This window comes from Leptinotarsa decemlineata, unplaced genomic scaffold (assembly GCF_025532065.1).
Source record: "Leptinotarsa decemlineata unplaced genomic scaffold, Ldec_3_MD MMD2_P_RNA_scaffold_5, whole genome shotgun sequence".
Taxonomy (NCBI): domain Eukaryota; kingdom Metazoa; phylum Arthropoda; class Insecta; order Coleoptera; family Chrysomelidae; genus Leptinotarsa; species Leptinotarsa decemlineata.
The window spans coordinates 13,855,405-13,879,765 of NW_027412532.1; the positions used below are offsets into that span (position 1 = coordinate 13,855,405).

Here is a 24,361-nt window from a genome sequence, read left to right on the forward strand (position 1 = left end):
TTGTTAATATCTACTACACTGCATATTGCATACAAGTACTACCGGAATATCTTTAAGGCGTTCTAAGAGCGGTGTCTGTACGAAAGTAGCGATTCACATTGGATTTGAATAGCTGGAGATTAAATCCATTTGGAAAAACGTTCTCAAGAAGTTTATTCCACATAAACGCAGTTCTCCAAATGGAAGAGTTCTTGAACAGTGAAGTTCGAGGTGTACTGAGTGGAACCTCAAAACGATGAGCAGCCAAAGTTCGTCACGTATTTCTGATATGTACCGCTCTTGGTGGAATCAAATGTGCCAAGTCACTTGAACAGTTTCCGTGAAAGTATCTATAGAAGAGAGACAAATATCCAACCATTTTTCGATATTCCAGACTATCAAAGTTGCAAAAGATGTTCGCGACTCCAATCAGGCGGATGGGTCTTTTCTGGATGGCATCCAGAAGCTTCAGGGTATACCTAGGGGCAGAGCTCCATACATGAGAACATTTCTACAAAGGTCTGATCTGGGAACCTCAACCCTTGGTTCTAGGTGTGTTTTCTGTTGGAGACAACATTCTACCTGTTATTAACTCCCTATGGGCAATTTTTCAGTTTTAAGAATATCTCAACTCAACCTTTCTCATCCATTGGCTTAGACTTTGGAGGTTCATTCACCATTTCGTTGGTGAGATTTCGTGGTTCTAAAACTCATTAAGCCTTCATATGGCTCCTCGTTTGCTTTGCCACTGAGGCTATGCATTTAGAGTTGGCAACAGATTTATCAACGGAAATGGTGATCAAATTCTTACGTATGGAGAATGTAACACATTGTTGGGTCCGATTGAGTTCTTTCTTAATAAGAGACCCCTTTGTCCCGCTATTATCGATCCCAATGACCCATCCGTTCTCACTCTAGGACAGTTTCTGATTTTATTGGAGTCTTTGATTACATTTCCTGATGAAGATTATTCTTTTCTGAAATTGGGTACCCTTTCTCGTTGGCAGTTAATTCAGAGACAACATAGAGATTTCTGGAACCTTTGGAAATTCCAATATTTGCACACTTTATTCCAGAAAGGGAAGTGGACAAAACCCACAAATATTAATATCGGAACTATGGTCCCAATTAAAAATGAATTCATTCTGATATTCATCCTGGTCGAGATAGAATCATGCGGGTTCGTACCTCTCAAGGGCTGTTGAAGGACTTAGTGGTGAAGGTCTGTCCTTTACCACTTCACTAAAATCAAAATGCTACTGCATTGTTGTTCAGCTCTTATTTTCATTTATTATTCTTATTATTTTTATTTGCCTCATCCAAGTCTTTTCTGAAAGCATTTTTGTTTGTATTACATTTTTATTATTCATACTGCGTTGTTTCTGTGCTCGGTTCCATTTTGTGAATATATCGCGCACCCCTTGTATACGATATTCCGTCAAAAAAACGGCTCGAACGCTGAAGAAGCTGCCAAATGAAAGAAGATTGGTGTTGCTGTGAAACCTGACATGATTCTCAAGGTAAGCAAAGTTCGGTTCGATTTAAAATATTTGCTCTCTCTCCATTTACAAAAATCACGCGGAAGTACAACATTCAGATTCATATCATAGGAAATACAGTCCACATACAGTGTTACTCAACACCTAATAAATCCGGGTTTAAGAAAACATGATCCAATGAAATGATCATCAATGATTCCCGTTAATTTGTTCACCGAAAATTACTGTTGAAATCCATTCTTCTCAATGATTGGAGAATTTTCATACCATCAGAAACGATTATTCTGGAAAGTCCTGTTCAATTCAGTGACATCAAATGATATACCTACTCTACTTTCCATAACTGCTTTTGAAAAATAATCCAAACACATCCTTCTGAACTTAAAATTCATAACAAAATGTCACTATACAAACATGAAATACGCGCACACGCATACACAGACAAAATTGTATAAATACTGAAATTATCCTATAACAAAGGTTACGAAGGTTTTATCACAATATCTTGATCTCATAATATGGAGTGCCTTGCGGTACTCCTATTTTATCGTTCGTGGATCACTTATGGTGTTATTCACTTCAACTATTTGTGTCATATCCGAGAGATAACTGCGAAAGACATTCAATACTGTTTCTCGTATTCCATAACATTCCAGTATATGGAGGAGCCTCTCATGATTCACACTAATAGGGGAGCCCAAGCGGGGATTTCGGGATTTACTAAAGCGCGGCAAATTAATATACAGGTACCCGGTTGAGTACCTCCACCAAATATGAGCCCCATATATAAGGCCGCCTGTGAGGGATAAAGGATCAGATTAGTAAAAAAAAATTGATCATCAGAAATTCTTGAGCGCGTCAGATTAAGGTAGGGTGAGTTAATTACCTGCTAAAAAGTGTATATTCCAGTAATCTGACAATTTGAGAGTGACGTAAAGAAAGGGGAGGGCAGCAAAGTGGTAAAAAATAACGTCATTTCGACATTTTCGAGCGTAGCTAATTTTTATTATTTTGAAGGAAATAATTCAAAGATAACGAAAAATATATAATCTGACGATTTCTGCAAGCCGAAATAACAAAAATTCGTCGATAAAATTTAATGCATGCATCTGTGTGATAGCTATATTTCCTTCTCCGAGTTTCTATTCCTCTATTCACTTTTTCTCTATCTAATACTCTCTCACTCCGTCTCCACTCTGAATTCTGTTGCCATGACGTCATCACAGCTGATCACAGAGACACGTTCATGATGATGATGATGATTAAATAATCAATTAATTGATGGATGTAGCCGTTACTACGTGATAGAAAATCATAATGAAGAAAAGAGAAATTAAACTTTCTTTTATTTGTAACTAACGTTAGTGCAGTTTCGTCCTATAAGGAAATTTTCCAACTTATACAATATATAAGTTTGAAAATGTCCTTATAGGACGAAACTGCAGTAACGTTAGTTACAAATAAAAGTGGTAAAAAACATAGAAAGTTTCATTTCTCTTTTCTTCATTAATTAATCAATTGATTATAAAAAATTAAATTTTTTTGAGCAATTTTTAAAAAGTATTTTCTTATAAATACAATTATTCTACTTAAGAAATATACACTTATTTATTTGCATGCTATTTCCTGAGCTTTTCAATTACTTAAGTTCAATGAATTAAAAAAAATAAAGAAAAATATTGTTTTTGTCATATTAAGCGAACCCCTCTAGATAATCGTCAGAATATGAGACAGCACGTCTAAAACATAAAGATGAACCATATATATCTTAATCTGACGCGCTTGAGTATTTCAAAATGGCGATTTTTTTTGCACATTATAGTAATGGCCGCGAGTTTGCGTCAGATCGAAATCGTCAGCTTATTGAATGAGAGCTTTTTTTGTTGCACTTAACACCCCCTTAGAAAATCTGACGCGCTCGATTAAATTTTATTTCTTTTCATTTTTAACCCTTACGTACAACCACCCACATCATGCAAACGATCAGATTAACATACCAACATTATTAAAAATACGTAGGACATTGATGCTATCAATATCTGACGCGCTCGAGTATGTCCATACAAAAGTATTTTTTTACATATTTAAAAATCTATAGCCGCTTCCCCCACCGATGAAAAGGTATATATTATATAACATTTTTTTCTTCTCATCATCTAAGTTTTGCAACCTAAAATGTCTCAATGACGCTCGCGTAAATCCCCATTTTGCATCGTGGGCTCCCCTGCTATATTAAATGCTTTCGCTAAATCACTGCGATACATTTCTTATCAGCACCTAATGTTTCAGTAAATTCTATTAGGACCGAACACATTGCATCAGTGGTAGATTTACCATTTCTAAATTCAAACTGCTGTTGGTGGATGATATTGTTTGAGTCTAGATGATAACACTAATGGGTCTGTAATTACATATATCAGTTTTATCCCCAGATTTGTGTATGGGTGGAAGATGATATTGAATATATGTTCTAAAGGTGTGAGAATATATAAATGAATTTTTTCAATGATATCAGTTTTGATGTCATCAATGCCTGGTGAACTACTATTTTTAAAGAAGAGATATGTTTGATTAATTCATTTTTCATTACCTGAGTCAGAAACATGTTGTTAGTCTTGGTCAAAATATTTTCAGTAATGTCAGGATCAACTATGATATTTTTAAGCATATCATTTACATCAATAAGGTTAATATTTTTTTCTTTTACTATCTTTGTGTTTGTAGCGTCTTCGATTAAATTGGAGATTTTTACAGTCTTGAAGAATATGTTTACGGTAATATTCATCTTTGATATTTTTGATATGGTTAGGTCTTTTAGTGTTACTATCGTAGTTTGGAACTGTCGCAGTTTGGAACTGCATCCTAACGTTTTGCCAGCACTAGTAGCTGGCTTCTTTAGAGGTTTGTTCATCTTGATGATTCACCGATGACTGGTGATTTCTGGTTCGTCGGTTGTATTTAGGTTTGTTCTGGTTCTAATATCCGAAACTGTTTGGAAACAGCGCAAGGCATGATGCATACAAACAAAAAATCTCAAACAGACCGATATAGTCTCGGACACTTGGCTAAACCAGAACGCATTTTGAGGAGACCACTGTATCACCTATGATATATATGAAGAAATAAAAACGAGAAAATACTGTTGATCCTGTCCATTTTCTTATATAGCGTATCCTTTTGTAGTCAGTTCAAATGTTATCTCACCTCAATCATCAATCAAATAAATAAAAAAATATCCTAGAAAATGGCCTAAACAAATTTCCACATGAATGCGCTTGAGCAACGGGAACAGTTCTCAACAGTTCTCAATACTTTGGTGTATCCTTTCCGAAGCTCTGGTCTATCAGATATATTCCTCACAGTCGTAGGGGGCTGTGGAGAATCATTCTTTGGAGTCGTAGAGAATCAATCATTCCTCAGGGCCGTAGGGGACTGTGTGGCATGGTTAGTTCTTAGAAACGCAGGTTTCTAAATGCCCAAAATGGAAGTTCTCAACAGTTCAGCCTCGACAGCAAGAACGATTCGTGACGGTTCACAACAGTTTAGGATCATCTCGCATTCGAAACCACTACAGAGGATTCATCAATCCGAACTTATCCTCAATGAACCAGAACGCTCTATAACAACTGCGCATGATCCTGACATCCTAGAACCTGAATTTCGTAGAACCAGAACAAACCTATAATGTTTATTCAGGTAGTCCGCCTCTCTTGATGATGTATTGCTATTGGCCGAAGTGTTATAACATGTTAATGACGTATCTATTCCTGCCGTACCTGTTAGCCCTAACCAATAACAATCAGCTAGTAACACTCATTTCTGTGTGATTTGTAATCCTGCTCTAATTCTGAAGAAAACTTGTTCAGTATTCGCTTTTTCAGTTTGTCCCTGTTATTATTAGATATGATAAGTCCTTCTGTTATCCAAGGTTTAATTTCAATTACTTTCTTTGATTACTTGTGTGGGATTTTCGAATTTTCTAGGTATTCATTTAATGTATTCATGAAGAGATCTGTTGCTTTTTGAGCTCCATTAACTGTAAGGATATTTTGCCAATACTTTTCTTTGATTATTCATATCAATTCATTTATGTTAATTTTGAAAAAAAACTACCGAATTATGTACGCCATATTTTATAAACACACTATAACCTATTTTCAAGGAATCTTGGATCATCCCATAAATGTATGACAAGAAACTTCAATTTTTTGTATCGTTGACATATTGTATTCAATCTACAAAACTGATATGAGTATAGATGAGAAGCTTCAGAAACACTTAACATCTTTCGAAATGTATTTGAAGAAGGCCAAAAGAGAGTTCGAAGCAAGAATAAAAGAAGAATTGAAAGAAAACGCTAGTTTGGAAGATTTCAAACTCATGAAAACACTTGGTACGGGCTCTTTCGGTAGGGTGGTTTTGTGCCAGTACAAGGATTCTGTTAAAAAATTATTGGCTATGAAAATTATGGAGAAAGTTAATATAATACGGACTAAGCAGCTTGTGCATACTATTTCGGAAATTAGATTTTTAGATGCCCTTAAATTTCCATTTGTGATACGTGAGTATTGAAAGTACTAGAAATTGTCAGTCACATAGTTTTCTTTGATCAATTTGTAATGTACTATATATTGAGTAGAATGTTCCATTTTTGATAATTCCAATGTCAAGAACTAATTTTTCTTATTCACACTTGAACAATAATACAGGGTAAATGAAAACTCAATACAGTTTTGACATGAACTTTCATTGAATATAACTTTTTCTATAAAATAATTTATCGCAGATAAACAAACATCACCGGAGGTTGATGAGGGTGGTTTGCTCCATTCACTCAATCAACCATTGTGTGAACTGGTGGTTCAAACCGTAAGGCCAAACGATCGATTTTCACTTTCTATCGTCCAACCTGTGCTAGAAATCACAAGTTAAGATGTGAGACCTCGTTAGTTCTTAGCTCGAACAAGTTGGGGCATGTCGTTCGTAGGTGTGTGAAAGCTAATTAACGGGAAAACAGATTTAAACAGATCACGATACACTCGCTACACTCAGTATAATAATAATAATAATACTCGAGGGTATAACTGTGGCACCCCGGAAACCGGAGGCACGAGGTCACCCATCTGTTTTATATGGATGATCTTAAACTTTATGCCTCTGGAGAGAAAGATCTTCATCAGTCCTTGAGGGTGGTGGAAGAGTACACGCATGCTATCGGTATGAAATTCGGAATAGACAAATGTGCAATGGTACATCTCAAAAGAGGAAGATGCGGGGACTACGGAGAGGATGTGCAGCTCGTAGATGGAAGCATCCTACACCATCTGGATGCCGGAGAGAAGTATACTTACCTCGGGGTAGAACAACGCCACTCACAAGAGGTGACAGCAGTGAAAAACTCTCTCCGCGGCATGTATCAGCACAAACTTCGACAGATCTGGTCATCGGAACTGTCGGGGAAGAACAAAGTTGCTGCAACAAATATGTTTGCCGTTCCAATCTTACTCTTCTCGTTTGAAGTAGTGAAGTGGACTCGGGAGGCGCTGTATCAACTCGATGTAAAGACCCGAAAAATGTGCATTTCTATAGGAGTTTGCATTCCAAACCGTCCGTTCCACAGTTGTACTTCCCCCGACAAAAGGGAGGCCGTAGACTTTTGAGTTTGGAGTGTTTACATGACAGAATGGTACTGGATACAGCCTGTAAAGTCGTCAGGAGTTCGAATCCCCTTCTCTGCATGGTCCGTGACCATGAGAGAGCAGGAATTGGAGCATTTCTCATTAGGGCAGCGGCTCGAGCAGCTGATGAACTCGGTATAGTTTTCGACTCTGAACGAGGTGATCACAACTCTGTCACCGAGTTGGAACCAGTTCAGCAAAAAGCTCAGATGAAAGCCGCAAAGATCACCTTATTTCTGCGGAGACACAAGGATAAGCCACTGCATGGGGTCTTCTTCAATAACATTGGAGACCTTGGCTTATCAAAGCGCCTGACGTTCGCTTTTCTCAGGTCGAGTGGGCTGAAGTCGGAAACTGAGGGGTTCATCATGGCTTGCCAGGATGGTGTCTTCAACATCTTAGTCTACCGCAGTCGGGTGATGGGTATAGAGGTTCCTGACAAATGGTGCAGGGCCTGCCGCGAGGCGCCCGAGACCCTAATGCACTTGCTATCAGCATGTCCATTATAAGCGGTCTCGGCCTATATCCACCGACATGACGCGGCCCTAAGAGTGTTATATTACCATCTACGGCACTCTTACGGTATTGACGAGACACCGGTGTTGCCCTACGCTCCGGGGGTTATTGAAGCCGTTGTGGGGAATGAGAAGTGCTGAATTTATTGGAACTATCCGTTCCCCACCCTTAGGCTCATAAAGGCTAATAAGTCTGATGTAGTCCTTCTCGACCACCAGAGCAAAACGATATTTGTCGTGAAGTTTTCAGCTCCTGGCGAGACGAATATCGTCAGAAAAGAGGAGGAAAAACGGATTAAATATCGAGATTTTCTGTTCGAACTCCGCAGACTCTATCCAGATCAATCTGTCAAGATGGTTGCTCTGATTATTGGAGTCCTTGGTGGAATGATGTCCTCTCTACTCTCGAATCTTAAAATCATACCGGCTTGCCGCACCAAGGCAGAAATCTCAGCCGCACATGATTCTCGGACCCAATGATCACTTACCCCACGGTGTGGGGAGTGGTTATTGGTTGATAATGCTGGCGCACCCTCCCGAATGTATCGGGGCTTCGGAGGATAGGGCCTGACCAGCGTACACTACGGTGAAAATAATAATAATAATAATAATAATAGCCTTTATTATCATTAACAATAAATCTTGTGGACAAAGCGTTTGAAAAATAAATACAAATGTAAATATAAAAGTGTAAAATGTGAATAAAAAATACCCACAAAAAAGTAAAGTTAGAACATACACCACAACATGGTTGTGTACAGACTTGTTTAAAAATATTATCAACACTTATATACTAGACATATAAACATATATACTCATATATAATATTACATAAATAAACTCACTCATTGCTCCAGACAATCATACATTTATATCCAACTACTACAACGTAAATTCAAATATGCACATTTTGTCTCGTAAATGTATCATTATAGAACTCTTGCAAATTATAATAGGGTCTATCAGCCAAAAATGTTTTTACTTTTATTGTAAACATTTTGTTGGTCAAATTTGCCTGTCGTATATCTGAAGACAAGTGATTAAACATCTTGACCCCATTGTGATAAATAGATTTCTTGACCAAATTTGTTAAAGGAATTGGCAATTTCAACGCGGTGGAACGGGTGCTATAAGAATGGCATGAAGCCTCAAATAGGAAGATATTTTTGTCAATGAGGCAAACCGATTCCAAAATGAACAACGCAATCACTGTTAAAATCTTTTGTTCAACAAATTTGTGTCTGCACGAATTACGAGGTTTAATCTTACACATATACCTGATAGCCCGTTTCTGCAGTACTAATACAGACAGAAACAGAAGTGCTGATGAATTGCATACTCCCCAAAACTGTATTCCATAACGTAGGTGGGATTCAACGAGAGCGTAATACACCGTTCTGGCAGTTTTGATTCCCAAATCATTGAAGTTACTCTCACTGCATAACATCCAGAACAAATTTTACTTTTAAGTTGTTTGATATGTTCAATAAATTTGAGCTTATTGTCATTGTGAATACCTAGAAATTTAGATTAGTTCTCGTTCTTGATCACTAAGTTATCACCAAATGACAGGTCATCAAGAGCACAATAGTGGTATATTTGGAATTGTCGATGACGTAACAGTATTTGTATCTTCAATTCGAACCAAGTTGATACTGTTTATGTGATAATAGTATCATCTGCTGAACAATGATTTTTTTTTGACTATCGGTAAATAGGATAAGTAACTTTCTTTATGGTATAAATTTTGAATCTCCCACCATCGCTATTGTGGACATTGGTTCCATCCTCACATTGAGATGAGGAAACCGCACGTTGAAGGCAATACCTCGTTAATCTTTAACTCGTACAATTTTCACCTTTTGAAGGTTCGTATGGAGACGAAATCCATTTTTTACGTCATCTCAACTCGCATGAAATATATGAAGTTACCGTATAACAAACGATAATATAGTTTTCTTGCATTTTTACACTCAAATTGAATACAAGACTGTGTTTGTTGAAAACACATTTTTAGAAACATTTAACACATCACAATCAAACAATCAAGTTACCAAATAGGCAACGCTTATTTCTTCATCGTTATTAACTTTTTTCTTGGGATCCTTTGATAGCATTATTTGTTCTTAACTATTCTTTACTACCCTGGCAAGGGAGTCTCAGTTTTCAATACAATTTTTCATTTTAGAGATGGAGTACTTCTTCAAAAACAATGTTTATTTATTCCTGGTCATGCCTTTCATCAACGGAGGTGAAATGTTTTACCATTTGCGGAGCAACAAGAAGTTTGACGAGAATTTGTGCAAGTTCTACACTGCTCAAGTGATTTTATCTTTTGAATACATACACTATTTGGGCATAGTATATAGGGATCTGAAACCTGAAAATATCCTAATAGACGATGAAGGATATTTGAAAATAACGGATTTGGGTTTTTGCAAAAAAATCGATAACCAAAGGACATACACGCTATGTGGTAAGGAATTTGGATTATTTTGGTAAACACGAGAACTATAGCTAAAAAGCTTTCAAAAATGTTGTCAGGCCTCTTAAAAAAATCACCCAGGTCCGTTGAATATTATTTTAGAGGTTTTTTTTCGCGTGTTTTCAACTTTGCCATTTTCACCCCTCGGCAAGATGAGATTAAACGCTTGAAACTCAAATGGAATAGGGATAAGTCGATTCCTTTTTTAAAAAGCCCACGATTTCTTTCTTCAAACATCTCTACTTTCTGAAGTTTGATGCAGTAAAGATATTGAGTTAATAACAAAAGTCAACAAGAATAAAATTAGTTTTTATCAAATTGTGAACGAAACCCTCTTAATGTCAGTTTTGAAAAAAAAATATCATTCATTCCAAGCACAGGTTTAACATTTCGACCTTACCAACTAGGGGCAATGGATAGGATCAACATGGAAAATTGGTCAAATTACTAACATTTTCTTTAGAAAATGTTCTAAATGGTGCCCTCCTGCTTCCAAATAGTTCAATCATCTAGAGATGCTAGTTGAGTTTTACAAATTGAACTGAGCCTAGAAACATGAAATGAAAACAAATCGGGGGACCTTGCGGCTACTTAGCCTCTTTCACTGATTCATCTACTCGAAAAGGATTAGTTCAAATACTGACGAACAGTAAAGGTATGTTAACTTATATCACTTAATGCCTAATTGACAGTGGTCCAACACTGTAACTTTTACTTCTACTACTCCATTTCTCATTTCATTTGTATTGTTTATTTTGCTGCTGATCATGATTTCCTAAAAGTGGCTGCAAGTTTGTTGTATTTGCAAGCCAGTGAAAAAAAGTAATACTTGTTAAAAACTGTACTAACCACACAATGGAAAACTAGACTTAAAACTTTGATTTTTGGCAGGTGTTCTTAATGGCATATGCCTCAATATTTATTGCACCTAATTGAAAACATAAAAAGCATTGAGAAGAGAAAACGATGACCTTTCTAATGAGGTATAGCTTAACCTCTATCCCATTTCAGATTTAATATGATTGGATCTCATCTCGTCGAGTAATTGTAAATGGCAATGTTGAAATTGTTCACAAAACATTTTCATCTCAAAATAAGAATGGACGCGTCCTAGCGTTTTATTTTTAATAAATACCATTTGTTCACCCTGTATAAACATTTATATTTAAGTAAAGATGTCAACAAAGTTTCAAATGTTAAGAAAATAGACAGGCACCCAGAGTTAATTAGAATAGAAGTTTTGAACACTTGTTTTTTCTGAAATTTACTACTCGCCACAAAGTTACTTGAAGACACCCACCGCTGTTTTAAATTTATACTTTTAATTCGAGGTGAATGTTCTCTCGTTCTTCAAAGTCGCCACACTGTCTGGCCATTCTTTAAATTATTAACGCCAAACGAGATATGTATGCATACACTGCAATATAGATTTTTTTAAGATGTTTCAAATAAGTATATGCATTTTGAAAAAGAAAATCAATTTCCAAGTAATTAAATTCTATATTATTGTTTCCGAGATGGAGAAGTAAGAAAAGTTAATTATTTTCAACGTATTCCCATTTCAGTTCCTTATTGAAATAACATCTGTACGCCTCAAGCATATAATGCCCTCAACACCTTACAATTCGAAATAATATCAAAATAATAAATAAATTCAAGGGACCTGACCTGTTGTCTTCAGTTAGATAGGTACTTACCTAATATGAAAATAAAATTAATAGCTGTAAACATTCTTACATGAACTGAGTGAATTTTATCAAGAGTCATTATTATTATACCCGGCTTCGTTCAGGAAGTTGATATGGATTTGTGTAGTAGTTGCAATAAAAAGATAAACTTTGAATCATGACAAGTTGACGGGTCTTGCTTTATATACCCCGACCAATGGCTAGCCCCACACATACGAAAAGTGGCTTCGAATGGTCCACAACATTCCCGAATTATGTGGAGTGCTCTAGAATACTCCTGAATATTCCAGACTATTCTAGAAATTTCTAGAGAGCCAAACTTCCAGCCTACATATTTTTGAAAGCACACCCTTCAGTTAAAAACGTACGTATAATTAACTGGATCGTTCTATAATGGCCTGCGATGTTCCAGGATCTTCCTGAACATTCCAGTTCTGGATTGTTCTCAAACTTTCTAGAGAGTGAAACATACAGCCCTTATCAAAGCACCTCCTTCTGCTAAAACTGGAAACCTTCTTCATGGACGAACTGATGTGACACTATGACGGAAAAAATGAAGTCAGACACATAATTGAATAGTTGAATGTTACGGGTTCAGAGTTTTATTGTCAAAAGTATTAATCGATCTGAGAAACCAAACTCTTTGCGGCGTGACGTTTCCATTATCAGTATTCATTTTCACCGACCGACCTACCTACGATACATTACTCATTGGTCAGATAGGTTTTTTAACCCATTTCTACCTTTTGAGATTGTGCGATTCTCAGATTCTGTGCACTGCAGCCCGTTTCCCTACTTGATAAAGTTTTCCATATAATTCGCAACTCCACGATGGCCTACTTGAATGCAGGGTTGTTCAACATATAAACTTCTTTATATTGGCTACTGATTGTGTCTTCAGATGTGAAGCAGGTTCTGATCTTGAATTTATGAGAATCGAAGAATCGGATCTAAAGGTTTATATCTGAGAGCCGCCTGTCTTGTCCGTTGCTTTGAAGTTTTCTCAAAACACTGCAACCTCATGAGTTCATTGCGTTTTCCTTCATTTTCATGACATCCATTTCAACAATATTGTTGCCTGTTAGATGTTCGTACATAATTGTTTGTTAGATGTTTGGACATGTTGCCCGAATATTTGTATATCACGTGCTGATGCCAAGAATGTTTTCTTAAAAATTATTCATCTTCCATTTTTCATGGTTTGTGATGTTAACCGTGAGGTTTGTGTCGACAGTTGTATTTCGATATCAGTGGGCATCAAAATATTCCGAAATTTCTATTGAACCCGATTTATAGAAGCTTTGTAAATTTTCTAATCTGAATTAGCCCACCCTTGCTTCTCTCATTATAAGATTCGAGATTTTCATTGCTGTTCTTGATGTCGTTCCCATTACTATCATGTTTCCCAACTAGCGGTCGCTTGTTTCATCTTCAGCCACAAAATGAAAGATGCCTATTTAGGTAGATAGGTAGGTGCAAAGTGATGGGGTCTATTTGCCCCTCCCCTAAAACTCTACCGAATAAATCCAGCTTCTCAACAAAGCCGATTCTTTTATTGGGCGAGTGAAATGCTGATTCACATCGCAGCAGAGTGAACATAGAGTACGTGCTCTGTTACCAGAGCACATACTCGATCGTCATACATGTTTCTCAGTCTAGTGAGGACCTGAACGGCTGTCCGACTTTCTTCGTCAGGTAGGCAAGCAATACAAATATAAAGCATAGTAGGTAGTAGGTCTCCTGTGACGCATTGAGGAAGTTGCTCCCACCCATCAGCAAGAGATGCTCTCCCAACCCTCTCATGTAATCCGTAGCCTACCAGGCTGCTGCTAAATCTACATATCTTGATTCAAAGCCCATTCCGTCTAATTTCGAAGTCTGCATTGTAGGGGGGTTTAAAAGTATGTGATCTGTCTTAGTTCTGTTCATGAAAGCTATGATCCATTTGAATCAGTTTATGTTAAATTCTTTCTCGACACATCTTGTTATAATGTTTGGGACCTGCTGCTTCCGTCCCCTCACTTAGTTATGGCCCGACATAAAGTTGTTATTATTGACACATTTGTTGTGATAGTATATTAGTCTGGGTTTAGTGCTCTATTAGGCAATGATGCAAACAACATAATATTGATTGGGTTTTATTTGGTCTTTGCCAAATCCCGTGCGACTTTCCAGGTTTCGGTATTTATCCCAGAGCCAAAGTTGCTCTGAGGGTTGCTCAGTTTGGAAGTTCCGGTCCTTCTTGTAGCATTACTGAACATTATCTGGTCCCGATGATTTATAGTTGGAATAAGTTTACAGCCCATTGCCAATTTAATAGTCTCCAAACCTGCAGATTCCCTTCTTTCCTGAGTGGTGTTACAACCTTTCAGCTTTGACTAAATTGCGCTCTACGTTCCTGAATTATATTTCGTCTATGAAGAAACACAGCATTTGATCTTTCTTTTCCTCTTAGCTACCGAAGTGAACTGTTATGAAGATCAAGGCCAGAAGTTGCTGATTTGGCGGTGTAAGAAACGAAAAAACTACTCTAAAGAATTATCTATCGATGTCATCAATGTACGTATATGAGTGGATTCATAATAATAAATAAGTGGCACGCTTATTTGAAGTTGACATCATTATTTATCAACACAAATAACAAACAAGTTGGTACTTTGTAATTATCACACTTATTGTCGTTTTTCACTGTCGTTTTCTTCGCTCGTGAACTATTCTTTTCGAATTGATCCACGGACTAATTGAAACTGTTCGATTTCTAAGCTATTCGCATGCTCTTGTATGATCTATAAAATGTCAGGTGACAGTACACAACTATTTTTTGTTATGACATGAATTCCATTTTCCGATCTGCAAAACATCAAAAACTGAACGGTTCAACCATACGTCTTTACACCATTTTCTCTTACTTAAACTGAATAACAGCAAAATCCTTAAATTTTCACTTATGTCAAGATGCATGACTCACAAACATCTGATATTTTCACAGGTACTCCAGAATATTTGGCCCCGGAGATAATCCTCAGTCAGGGATACACGTTCACTGTTGATTGGTGGTCATTAGGTATTTTGATATACGAGATGGCCGCGGGCTTTCCTCCATTTTTCGCAAGAGATCACATGAAACTTTATGAGAAAATTGTAGCTGGGAAATTTGCATGTCCACCACATTTTTCAAAACCTCTTAAAGATTTGATGGTGAATATTCTTCAAGTGGATCGAAGCAAAAGGTATTTGTTGATGAATATTCATTGATTTGCGAAACAAACGAAGGGTTGCTAAATTTTTTCGGAATTGAATTTTAGATAGATAGTCTATGCTACGGTTATTTCACTGATAAGTGGTCATTCCACAGGCAGTACTTACCAAACCCTCATTTAGGGTAGCAAAACAAAGAACTATCAAATTAGAAAATCGTGAACACACTAAATATCTAAAAAAACTTGAAAACTAGAACTGCACATTTATACATCTTTCCAATATACTATGAACTCAAGTAATATATGCATTAGTACTTTCAGTCTCTAACTTGTAATTTGTAATTAGTTTTGAACATTTTTTTACTACAATTTGAAAAAATCTGAATTGCTCTCGAAAAAGCACAATTAATTAAAGATCTTTTGGATAAACCAATATTGTTCATTGATGATATGACGAAAAAAAGCTACCGCCGCTGTCTGTAAGAGTGTGCAGGAGCATCCAAGGCAGTCGATTTCGCGTTGCTCACAAGAACTCGGCCTTTCGCAAACCACAACTTGACGAATTTTGCGTCGTGACTTGAGCCTGCACTTGTACAAAATTCAACTGACCCAGAAACTGAAGGTAAACGACTATAGACAATGACGTGTGTTCGTTGAATGGGATCTGGAGAAGTTGGCAAGTCACCCTAAGGTTCACTGAAAAATGATCTTCAGCGATTAGGCCCGTTTCCGGAGGAATGCGTACGTGAACAAACAAAATTGTCGAATTTGGGACGATACCAATCCACATGATATTGTTACGTTTTTCCCCGTGGGTTGCCCAATGATTGACTACATTGAATAATCAAACTTCAGCTATTATTTGAATGTATAATGCCTTACTAGATCACTTCGCGTACTGCACTGTAACGACCACTTGACTGTGTGAATAAGCTTGGGCCAGCGTTTAAATATCGCAATCGAACATCTTAGAATTTTCGCCGAAGTTCCATCGACATCGGTTTCTCGCTGCTTCTCAAGCGGCAGGGAACATTGGACATTTCCGCGCTCTTAGCTACGTCACGTTTGGTTAATGGTTACCAGTGGTTGCCGGCGTTACTTTTTTTCGGGCATGATTTACAACACTGAAGTGATCTAGCAAGGCGATATACATTGAAATAGTTTTAGCTGAAGTGTTTGTTGTATTTGAAAGTGAAATAAAGTTAAATTTGATTATTCAGTGTAGTCAATTATTGGTCAACCTATGGGTAAAAACGTAACAATAATCAAGAGCGCCCAATGCATCCCGAAAAAGTCACTGTTTGATGTGGATTTCAGGCAGGCGTTATCGGTCTATGTTTCTTTGAGAACGACGTTGGCCAGGCCATCATTGTCAACGGCGAGCACTATAGGTCGATGAATACCAACTTCTTTTGGTCTAAATTGGATGATCTGGATACCAACCAGGACGGCGCTACGTACCACACAGTTCATGCCACATTGCATATTCTGCACGAACGATATGAGTGCATGAGGTGATGTGAACTGGCCACCGAGATCGTGCGATTTGACCCCGTTAGATTTTTTCTCGAGGGGTTTTCTTAAGTCGCAGGATATGTGAATGAGCCACAAACTACATCGGTCTTAAGAGTCATGGAAAATTGGACGTTTCGAATACGCTCCACCCACAAAAGTCGTGGCGGACATTTGAACGATGTTATATTTCACACATAATAGCATCAATAGGTATTTCAAACGAATGAAAAATTTCGATGATCACACCCACACACTTTGTTTTATTTAAATCCGAAGATAGGAAGCGTTTAATATATGCCGACCCGATGTATATACAGTGTGTCCAAGATAAGGATCCTAAGCATGGGAATCTCAGTACCTGTTGGAGATACAGCTTAGGTTAAATTAGGAAAAAGTTGTGTTCTTTAAAGCTTATTTACATGCCGTTTAGAAACTTGAATAATTTTCATGGCCTGCTGAGATATTTGGGAAAAACGAGAATTTGACAATATCAATTTTATTTTTTTCTGACTTTATTTGAAAAGATATCAAAAAACGAATAACACTTTTTCATTGGCACTTTCAAGGTACTACACGATGGTATTTTTAGATTTTATATCCGACGTTTCGTTTTCAAGAAACCATCATCAACTTTATTTTTTTATATGACCCGAAACAAAAGTACACCCTGTATCTGATTCCATTTTTTATTACGAATTCAACGATGTATCACATGCCATTGTTTTCTTTTTAGTTTAAAGGAAAATTACATTTTTTCTATTTAAAAAAAATCTTTAAGTAGGCGTTGGGTCAATCCATATCAAGTGATCAAATCCCAATTACCTCACAATTTTTTTCTGAGTTGATATTGTTACATTAGTTACACCGGTGAAAAGGAAACTTAAATATGAAAAAGAAAAAAATATATCTCTTTTAGTTTTTTCAAAATCTTATTCCAAAGTTTAAAAAAAAAACGTTTTCGTACTTACACGAATTTACGTTTTAATTAATATCTCTTGATTGGATTAAGATAGAAAGGTAAAATAAAAGAAATTCTGTTTAGAATTGAATTAGCTTTAATTTGATATACAACATGATAGTATTCAAAACATTTAATATTTTCAACTTAAACTCAAAATTTCAAAACCAAATTCCAAAAAATGCATATGATTGAAAATTTTCAAAAAAATACTGTATATTCCTCATGTTATTACTAAGATGTATACAAAATTTCAGGTTGGGATCTTAATGGAATCATATCCAAAACTGAAATTGTTTATATTAAAACGCACAGTGTTCAAGATTGTTTAAATCAAACTTGACTTTTTTGTGATTTATGGAACTCTTAATGCTTGTTACTAAACAGATTTTATTAATAGGTGATTTTAATTGTAATCAAATATTATTAACCATTAGGCCTAATTACAGTGTGTTATACTTTTATATAAAATCAGTCTGCATAATTTAAATTATCTGAATATCTTTACAGCAATATTACTTTTGTTCAATGTCATTTATTACAAACTAACTTTTATTTAGAATAGGCCCTTAGTTTCAGATCCACAGAAAACAAATTTACTGTTTAATACTGATAAATGTGATTATTTATTTGTTTGTTGTAAAACAATGTGGGATGAGTCAGAGGAGTGTGGGAGATCTTTTCATGTCTCTACATGAACTTAACTTGTAGAGACAGGAACTCTCTGCCATTCAAGTTGTACTTCAGTTACAGCAGTCAGTATTCTTATGCACTAGTGAGGAGTGAGTTGTGATTGTGAAAGTAAAGTGAATATTAAGTTTTACAGTTTTAATTCTTAATAATTATTAGTAACTATGAATTAATTAGTTGTTAATTAATACCACACCTAAGATGGAAATGATACACAACAAATCTGATACAAGGTTTACAACAATTTATTGTTGTAATCCATTTGAAAAATCTAATCATAAAGTTATAAAAAGTCTGAGACCTGTACAAGGATGGATGTTTGAAATAAATCGTGTGGTAAGGCCAGGGATGAAAATTTGTGACAGTTGTCGTAAGCAGCTATTAAGAGAAAAAAATTATTTAGATACTGTAGCGTTAAATAAACCATCATCTTCCCAAATGGATCCAAACTTTACTGACCCTGATTTGTCTTTAGAATATTTAAACAAATCTCTTTCAATTATTGAAGAATCGCCTATTACAAAGAAAAGGTTGCACTCACCTGGTTACTGCAGAAAAAAAGTAGAAAAAGTCACTAAAAAGCTCACTAACGAGTTGGTAGGAGATACAAGCTTCCCTGAGAATGATGAGCCAGTTGATCCGGATTCGGAAATGATTGTGCAATTAAAAGAAAAATTCCAGAAAACTACAAAAAATACTGAAAAATTCTTGATCCTCACAACATTACCTAAAAGTTGGACTGTAAAAAAAGTTGAAACTGAGTTCGGTGTCAGTAACAGGATGGCCCGAAAAGCTAAATCGCTCGTTAAGGAGAAGGGAATAATGTGTTGTCCAGATCCAAAGCCAGGAAAAAGTGAAAATAAGCCAGATATTAACTAAAGTGAATCCCAAAACAGCTACAGGAAGGACATATGTGATTTCTCAAAACGAAGCAGTTGCAGCTACAAAGAGCCTAACTTCAAGACTGCGATTCACCAGCATCTAATCATCAGCTCATTCAGTACCGGTACATAGTCATTAACTATTTCATATGTACGCCTGTTATATTTATAGTGTTTACATGTAAAATTCGAATTTTATAAACTGTTAGATTTTTATTGCCATTACATAATTTTGACATTTGTTCAACTAAACTAATTTACGCATATCTATACCATTGGACTCTGATGTATTTTAATTTACTTTAATATGATCCCATAATGATCCCACCTTAAAATTTGGATCACAACCTAAAGATAGTATCAGAAGTTCATGGTATTTTTAAAGAAAATTTTTCATCATATGCGTTTTTTGGAATTTGCTCTTGAATCTTGAACATTGTGCGTTTTAATATAAACAATTTCAGTTTTGGGTATGATCCCATTAAGATCCCAACCTAAAATTTTGTGTACATCTTAGTAATAACATGAGGAATATACAGTATTTTTTTGAAAATTTTCAATCATATGCATTTTTTGAATTTGGTTTTGAAATTTTGAGTTTTTAAGTTGAAAATATTGAATGTTTTGAATACTATCATGTTGTATATCAAATTAAAGCTAATTCAATTCTGAACCGAATGGCTTTTATTTTACCTTTCTATCTTAATCCAATCAAGAGATATTAATCAAAACGTAAATTTGTACACACGCAAAAATAAGTTTTTTCCAAATTTTGGAGAAAAATTTTGGAAAAATCAAAAGAGGTAAAAAAATTTTTCCTCCAAATTTTTATTTTGTTTTATGTGATAATTCATTAAACCAAAAACTATAGTGAAATAAAAACATGAAGGAAAATTTTATTTTTAATTTTGATCACTTGATATGGATTGACCCCGTTGCAAACAAATGCTTTGACGTAAATACCTGTCACCGAGCCTGTCAAATATTATTCAATTACACGATAAAATAGTAATTGTCGTTGTTGTTAGCCTGTTTGTCGAGTTGTTGTTTTTAGAGTTATTGTTACTGTTGTGGTTATTATTGTTTATTGTTGAATAGATAATATTGTGTTATTATCGTCGAATATGCCGGGTGAGCATTATAGCTATGAAAAAAAGTTTGACATGCTAACGTGCTACATTTTGTGCCACAAAAATACTGTAAATACAGCAGCAATGTATCTTAATACATATCCAGAAAGAAAGCAGCCATGTAAGTCCATTTTCTTAGAGCTGGCTCGAAATTTAAAAGAATATGGTTCATTTAAAAAGCCTGTTTTATCTCGAAAAAAGGAATCTTCAGAAGAAGCCCAAAATAATGTTTTACAAGCAGTTGTTGAGAACCCTGAAATATCAACTAGGCAAATCGAAAATAATGTAGGAGTAGCCAAATCCACAGCTCAATTTATTTTGCGTAAAAATAGATATCACCCCTATACATTTAGGATTTGCCAAAGACTTAAACCAGGGGATTTCGAACGGCGCCGAAATTTTTGCGAATGGTATACACGCGCGTGTGAAGAAGATTATAATTTCCCTTCAAAAATAATATGGTTCGACGAAAGTATGGTCACTAATAATGGTATCTTCAACCGCCGCAATACGCATTACTGGGTTCAGCAAAATCCGCGTGTTAAGAAAATATCAAGACATCAAGAACGTTTTGGGTTTAATATGTGGTGTGCAATTTTAGGAACTAAAATACTAGGTCCGTTTTTTTACTATAATTCTTTGACCGCCGAACGATACCATCATTTAAAGCAAAACTATGTAGAAGACTGTTTAGATAATTTACCTCTGGCACAGGTCAATAACTGTTGGTTTCAACAAGATGGTGCTCCTGCACATAATTCTAGACAAGTTCGAAAGTATCTTTCGCAGCGATTTCCTGGAAGGTGGCGATCCCCTGACTTAACTCCTCTGGACTTCTTCATATGGGGTTTTGTTAAAAACCAGGTTTACCAACATTCTTTTGAAACTGAACAGCAGTTACGAGAATGTGTAACTGTCGCATTTAACAGTATTACACCAGAGATGTTACGTGATGTTTTAAGTTCTACAGTTAGAAGATCATACTTATGTTTGGAAAATAACGGAAACCTGTTTGAACACCTCCTTTGAATTAAATAAAAAATGTGTTAATTTCTTTGTTGTTTTCATTACTTTAAAAAAATCATTATTAACCTACTTTAAAATACATTTTAAAAATAGAAAAAAATGCAATTTTCCCTTAAACTAAAAAGAAAACAATGGCATGTGTTACATCGTTGAATTCGTAATAAAAAATGGAATCAGATACAGGGCGTACTTTTTTTTCGGGCTATTTGAAAAAATAAAGTTGATGATGGTTTTTTGAAAACGAAACGTCGGATATAAAAACTAAAAATACCATCGTGTAGTACCTTGAAAGTGCCAATGAAAAAGTGTTATTCGTTTTTTGATATTTTTTCAAATAAAGTCAGAAGAAAATAAAATTGATATTGTCAAATTCTCGTTTTTCCCAAATATCTCAGCAGGCCATAAAAATTCTTCAAGTTTCTAAACGGCATGTAAATAAGCTTTAAAGAACACAACTTTTTCCTAATTTAACCTAAGCTGTATCTCAAACAGGTACTGAGATTCCCATGCTTAGGATCCTTATCTTGGACACACTGTATATAAATGTCACCCGATATATGCGGTGACAACAGTGTATCGATCAGTTGTACTTGACCGCTATAATATATTAGATTAATATTAGCTTTGTATATAGACTATATACAAAGTATATTAGGATCACTGCCCTGATCTGTAACTTTATTAGTTCACTTACTTCTGAAAGTTTCAAGTTTCTTAATTATCAAAATTAATACTTCATTTATTTATCAGTGTTAACCAACATACATATTTTTGAATAATTTATTTTATATTCCCATAAATATAGATCAATTTCTGCCTATCATGCGGAGATCTATCCTAATATATGGGTCATGTTTTATTTACTTAATTGCCTGTGTTTCTTGTGCTGAGTCAATATTGGTGTTTTGTTGGAAATAAATTATTATTATATTCTGTTTTTATAGGTATGGTGGGCTTAAAGGGGGATCAAAAGACATCAAGAGCCATGAGTGGCTCAAAGGTACGGATTTTGACCAAATTTTCAGCAGAAAAGTGAAACCCAGTTTTGTACCAGTATTAGACAACCAGGGAGATACAAAGTTTTTCGATTCTTATGGAGAAACTCATATTCGAGAAGCGTCTTTCAACGAATATGAAGAGGAGTTCAAAGATATGTCACTCAAGTGACACTTACTTTTATTGTGATATTTGGCGTACCGTTTATATTATTTTAGAACTTTAAAACTGTTATAAATAGCCACTTACTTATTATATTTTACGTAAAGGAAATCGTGCAATTCTATTTTGGATTTTCTTTGGTTGAATGTATTGGCATGGATCATGGAATCTTTGTCGTTTGGACTTGTCCCAACAGAAATATTCACGTAAATCCTTAAAATACAATATGCAAAATATTTTTGGATGTTCGACCCATAAAAAATTCCTGATTACATAGGTTGAATGTTAAACAGTCATCAAATACGCTTTTTATATATTTGCGGTTACATTATAAAACTGGATCCAGGATTCTTCACATAAATTCAGGAATATTATATTAAAACGGAATATTTGTGTTATTCAACTGGATGATGCGAAACTCCACAGAAAATGTATATACCTTTTGGCTTTTTTATGGAGACACAAACTATATGTGCCTGTGGAAAAGTGACGATTATTAGTTTATGTAGATTATATTATTCTGCAAAATCCGTCTCGGGAAGGACGTCGTTCTCCAATTGAAAGTTTTCTTAAAAAGTGTGCGAGGTATATCGAGTCGAATCTAAAAGTGAAGGCTACAGTTTGCACTATAATTTTGACATACCTATACCGCTCTCAGTGGAATCAAGCCCGGCTAACTTAGTTGACAAGTCTGCAACTTTAATTTTTTTCAAGGCAAAACACAAGCACTACAGGAGAATCCTTAAGGCTCTAAGAGCGGTGCCTGTGCGAAAGTAGCGATTCACGTTGGATTTGAATCGCTGGAGATTAAATTCATTTGAAAAAAACCTTTTTGATATGTACCGCTCTTGGTGAAATCAAATGTGCCAAATCACTTTCAACACCTCTCGTGAAAGTATCCACAAAAGAGTGACACATCTCCAACCTTTCTTCGATGTTCCAGACTATCAAGGTTGCAAGTGATGTTGTGTCTCCAGTCAGGCGGATCGCTCTTTTCTGGATGAAAACCAGCAGCTTCAAGGTATACTTAGAGACGGATGAGGTCCGTACATGAGAACAATATTCCAAAGAAGATTTGACCTGGGCTTTATGAAGCAAAAGTTGCTGAGGTGTGTGCAGTTTTCTGGTTCAGAACAGTGTTCCAAGCTTTTGAGAAACAACTTTAGCAATTCTAGCGACATGATTGTGCCAAGACAGAAAGCAGAGTTTGTCTGTCCTGACATTATTATATCCAATTCAGAGACATTTATCTTTCTGGAGAAAACCGATGCCTGGTTTATCGTGGCATTTGAATAGAACCTGGTTACTTTCACATGTTCCAGAGTATCATAATTGTTTATCGACTTAAATGTTTATAACAAGGATTTCACTGAATGTGTAAATCTAATTATTAACAGGAACCTGAATACAAAAAAGATAACAGTTGAACCCATAGGAGAACAAGCGTAGATAAAGACAATAAAATACAATATAGGAGGCTTCTTGTAGCTAACCCAAATTGTCAACATAATACTATCGAAGACTGTAGTATACCTTTTTAACAAGTGCACTATTCACTGTGCTTCAAAATAAATTATAGTTTGTGATATTTTTGAAGAGACCAAGCATGTGGTTATAAATCTTTTTGCTTTCGAATATCACGTAATTTTGAAAAATGAGAAATAAAATTTTCTATGTTTTTTCACCACTTGTATTTGTAACTAACGTTACTGCAATTTCGTCCTATAAGGACATTTTCAAACTAATACAATCAACTCAAGCTTGAAAATGACCTTATTGGACGAAACTGCAATAAAGTTAGTTACAAATACAAGTGGTAAAATTTTATTTCTCATTTTTCATGATCTATCACGTAGCAACGGCTACATGCATCAATTTAATAAAATTTTTCGTTAAAGATGTAAGTATAGGAAGAGACATATTATAATTTCGAGGTATATTGTAATAGTATGCTCTTTA

The 24,361-nt window shown here is 35.5% G+C and overlaps 1 protein-coding gene across 1 annotated transcript; it reads left to right on the top strand.

Annotated features, from left to right (window-relative positions):
* The first annotated feature begins 1,382 nt into the window (after positions 1-1,382).
* On the top strand, positions 1,383-22,526 carry LOC111517643 (cAMP-dependent protein kinase catalytic subunit beta). Its single transcript, XM_023173849.2, has 5 exons — positions 1,383-1,499; positions 5,641-6,039; positions 9,860-10,147; positions 14,834-15,074; positions 22,189-22,526. Exons 2-5 carry the CDS (start codon positions 5,727-5,729, stop codon positions 22,409-22,411), a joined length of 1,065 nt encoding a protein of 354 aa, XP_023029617.1. The 5' UTR covers positions 1,383-1,499; positions 5,641-5,726; the 3' UTR covers positions 22,412-22,526.
* Positions 22,527-24,361: the final 1,835 nt, after the last annotated feature.

Excerpts from the sequence above, each read along its gene's own strand:
- LOC111517643 (XM_023173849.2), top strand. The coding sequence starts at position 5,727 with ATGAGTATAGATGAGAAGCTTCAGAAACACTTAACATCTTTCGAAATG. Across the intron at positions 10,148-14,833 it reads AAGGACATACACGCTATGTG|GTACTCCAGAATATTTGGCC; the intron begins GTAAGGAATTTG and ends ATATTTTCACAG. Across the intron at positions 15,075-22,188 it reads CAAGTGGATCGAAGCAAAAG|GTATGGTGGGCTTAAAGGGG; the intron begins GTATTTGTTGAT and ends CTGTTTTTATAG.